Here is a 3,620-nt window from a genome sequence, read left to right as displayed (position 1 = left end):
TGATGATTTGTCTGATGAGGAGTTCCAAACAGGATGGCTTTGGTTTTGGAGCTATTGAGCTGAAGAAGGTTTTGCTCCATCCATACCTTCATCTCCTCCAGACAGGTGGTGAGACCTGATGGGGATGATTGCTCCATCCAAACCTTTATCTCTTCCAGACAGGTGGTGAGACCTGATGGGGATGATTGCTCCATCCAAACCTTGTCTCCTCCAGACAGGTGGTGAGACCTGATGGGGATGATTGCTCCATCCAAGCTTTTATCTTATCAGCTGTGACATTTACATAGAGCTGTATGTCATCAGCATAGCAGGGGAAAGAAATGTTGTGGCAGCTGATGATTTGGCCAAGGGGGTAAGGTAGAGGATGAAGATGATGGGGCCAAGGACTGACCCCTGGGGGACACCACAAGTAACTGTGTGTGGATTTGATTTGGAGTGGCCTAGGGAGATGTATTCGGTCCGGTTTGTGAGATAAGATCTGAACCACCTGAGGGCAGTGTCATTTAGTCAGTAGTGGATGGAGCCGGTTTAAGAGAACGCCATGGTCGACGTATCAAACGCAGCAGAAAGGTCAAGGAGGATGAGGAGGATGAGGAGGTCATTTGTGACTCTGACCAGGGCTATCTCTGGACTGGGGGCAGAGCGGAAACCGGACTGGAATTTTTCAAAGAGGTTCTGATGTTTGAGGTGGTCCTGAAGGTGAGTGGCAGTTTCTGGATGTGAAAGGGAGATTTGAGATGGGCCTGTAGTTGGACTTCCGGATCAAGAGTGGTTTTTTAAGCAATGGTGTGATAATGGACTTTAAGACAGAGGGAACATGACCAGATTAAAGGAAGGTGATCAGGGGACTTAGGACAGTGATATGGGATTTTACCAGGGATGTTTGGGAGAGGGTCCAGGGGACAGGTGGAGGATTTCATCTTCCTGATGATGTTCTGCACCTCTTCTGATGAAACCTCAGGAAAGTAGTTTAGGGGATTGGAGACGGTATGAGTTGGGGGAACTCAACAAAAAAGTAGGAATTAATCTCTGGGCGGCCTCTCGTACAACTGACTTCCTGTTTTAACGTCTGTTTCTGTTGTTTCAGCTGCTCTCAGAGACAAATGGCTTCCATGTCAGAGGAGGAGTTCTGCTGTCCGGTCTGTCGTGAAGTCTTCAGAGATCCTGTTGTCCTGTCGTGTAGCCACAGCTTCTGTAGAGACTGTCTGCAGACCTGGTGGACAGAGAGACCAACTCGGGAGTGTCCAGTTTGTAAGAGAAGATCTTCAAAGTCACATCCACCTTGTAACCTGGTGTTGAAGAACCTGTGCGAGACCTTTTCACAGCAGAGAGACCAGAGACCTTCAGAGGCTCTCTGCAGTCTGCACTCTGAGAAACTCAAGCTCTTCTGTCTGGACCATCAGCAGCCGGTGTGTCTGGTCTGCAGAGACTCAGAGACACACTCCAACCACAGGTTCAGACCCGTTGATGAAGCTGCACGACAACTCAGGAAGGAGGTCCAGGAGAGTCTGGAGCCCTTAAAGGAGAAGGTAAAGGGGTTGGAACGAGTTAAAGTGGAGTTTGATCAAACAGCAAAACACCTGAAGGTCCAGGCCCGACGCACAGAGACCCAGATTAGGGATCAGTTCAAGAAGCTTCACCAGTTTCTGGAAGAGGAAGAGGAGGCCAGGCTGGCTGCACTGAGGGAGGAAGAGGAGCAGAAGAGCCAGAGGATGAAGGCGGAGATGGAGGCTCTGAGCAGAGAGATAGCAGCTCTTTCAGACTCAGTCCGAGCCACAGAGGAGCAGCTGAGAGCTGATGACGTCTCGGTCCTGATCCACTACGAGGCTACAGCGGGGAGAGTCCAGCAGGTCCTCCTGCTGGAGGATCCACAGCTGCTCCCAGGAGCTCTGATAGATGAGGCCCAACACCTGGGCAACCTGGGCTTCAACATCTGGACCAAGATGAAGGACCTCGTCTCCTATGCTCCTCTGGTTCTGGACCCAAACACTGCTCATCCAGAACTCATCCTGTCTGACGATCTGACCAGCGTGAGACGAGGACAGCGACAGCATCTTCCTGGTAATCCAGAGAGGGTTGATAGTTACCTCTCTGTCCTGGGCTCTGAGAGCTTTAACTCAGGAACTCACAGCTGGGACGTTGAGGTTGGAGACAGTCCAGTCTGGGAACTGGGTGTGTTACCAGAGTCTGTCCAGAGGAAGGGGGTCATACGGTCTGGATTATGGACAATGCGGTTTGATGAAGGTAAATACTCAGCAAGGTCTCCATCAGCTCCACCCAGTGATCTCCTGTTGAAGAACCAGCCCCGGAGGATCAGAGTGACTCTGGACTGGAACAGAGGAGAGCTGTGGTTCTCTGATCCTGATACTCACATACACACCTTCACACACATACACACCTTCACACACACCTTCACTGAGAAGATGTTCCCATACATTCGCACTCTGGATAATCTGAAGATATCAGCACTGAAGGTGTGTGTGACACAGCAACAGGTCTGATGGAGTCTGGAGTTTTAGGGTGGTGTCCAGGTCAGACCAGTCTAATGGATCAAAGATAGTATAGAGAGGGAGAGATGAGAGAATGAAGTGATCCTTCAAATTATATGGAGCCATCCATTTAATATTTGGAGAATTAGGATGAAAGAATCCCAGATTCCTGATGTAGAAACTATTAAAGTGGGTCAGATTTGACCCGGGACAACAGGAGGTTTAAAGCATGTTGTAGATATCAAGAGGCTTCAATAAGCTGCGGGTTGCTGGGTATTGGGATCAGAAACTAAGGGGGGGTGTAGTCCCGTGGATCTTCTTATAATCCACCAGATGTTGAAGACATCCTGAGATCCAGAGATCCAGAGCCGGCTCCCTGGACATGGTCCATGATCTGCAGGGTGGGGTGAACATGGTGCGTATGGGTAAATATATGAAGGGAATATAGATGTTGATTGGTTATAGATGTGTGATCCTTGTAGTGTTGGACGGACGATCAGCTGAAAACACAAGAAACTTACAGCTAAAAATATATAACTTACAGCTAAAATATATAACTTACAGCTAAAATATATAACTTACAGCTAAAATATATACACTGTATATTATATAATACTAAATACTGCTTAAAGGGTTCTAACCCATGATATATATTATGATGAATGTATGAACTAAATATTAGAAACAGCTAAATCTTTATAATATTGGTTAGGTGTGACTTGGGCACCCTTTAAGTGTGCCAAGGTCACACCTACTGTAACAGTGGAACTGGTCTGGACAAGTCCTCTGCTGTGCCCCCTGTGGTGGAAATACCCTGGTTTCCAGGAAGGGGGGTTAGCCTTGACTTTGAGTATAAATATGAGTGATGTGGACTCACACTTATCTGTTTTTTCTAGTCTCTGGTTTTGATCCTCTTTGCTTTTAGGGCAGAAAGAGAAAAGATTATTTCTGTATTTTGTACTTGTTTGTTGATTATTCCCTAAATAATAAAACCACCTGAGCGTGTTGGGAGCTAGGGGACCAGAAGACTTGATCCTTGATTTTAGTCATTTAATTCCCCTCTCTCTCTCTCTCGGCCGTCCGAGGGCAGAGGTCCCCCCCCCCATGAGGGTAGTTAGGACTCCTCTTTAA

General features: G+C 47.7%; 1 protein-coding gene across 1 annotated transcript in view; it reads left to right on the top strand.

Annotated features, from left to right (window-relative positions):
• Positions 1-1,051: 1,051 nt before the first annotated feature.
• Positions 1,052-3,620, top strand: part of LOC116679439 (nuclear factor 7, brain) — a 17,354-nt gene continuing 14,785 nt past the window's right edge. Inside the window, exon 1 of the mRNA XM_032509083.1 lies at positions 1,052-2,506. Within this exon, the coding sequence (XP_032364974.1) occupies positions 1,104-2,501 (1,398 nt within the window). The 5' untranslated portion in view covers positions 1,052-1,103 and the 3' untranslated portion in view covers positions 2,502-2,506. The remainder of the gene's footprint in view (positions 2,507-3,620) is intronic.

Source organism: Etheostoma spectabile, unplaced genomic scaffold, assembly GCF_008692095.1.
Source record: "Etheostoma spectabile isolate EspeVRDwgs_2016 unplaced genomic scaffold, UIUC_Espe_1.0 scaffold00013334, whole genome shotgun sequence".
NCBI classification, from domain to species: domain Eukaryota; kingdom Metazoa; phylum Chordata; class Actinopteri; order Perciformes; family Percidae; genus Etheostoma; species Etheostoma spectabile.
This window is presented reverse-complemented; position numbering and strand designations above follow the sequence as displayed.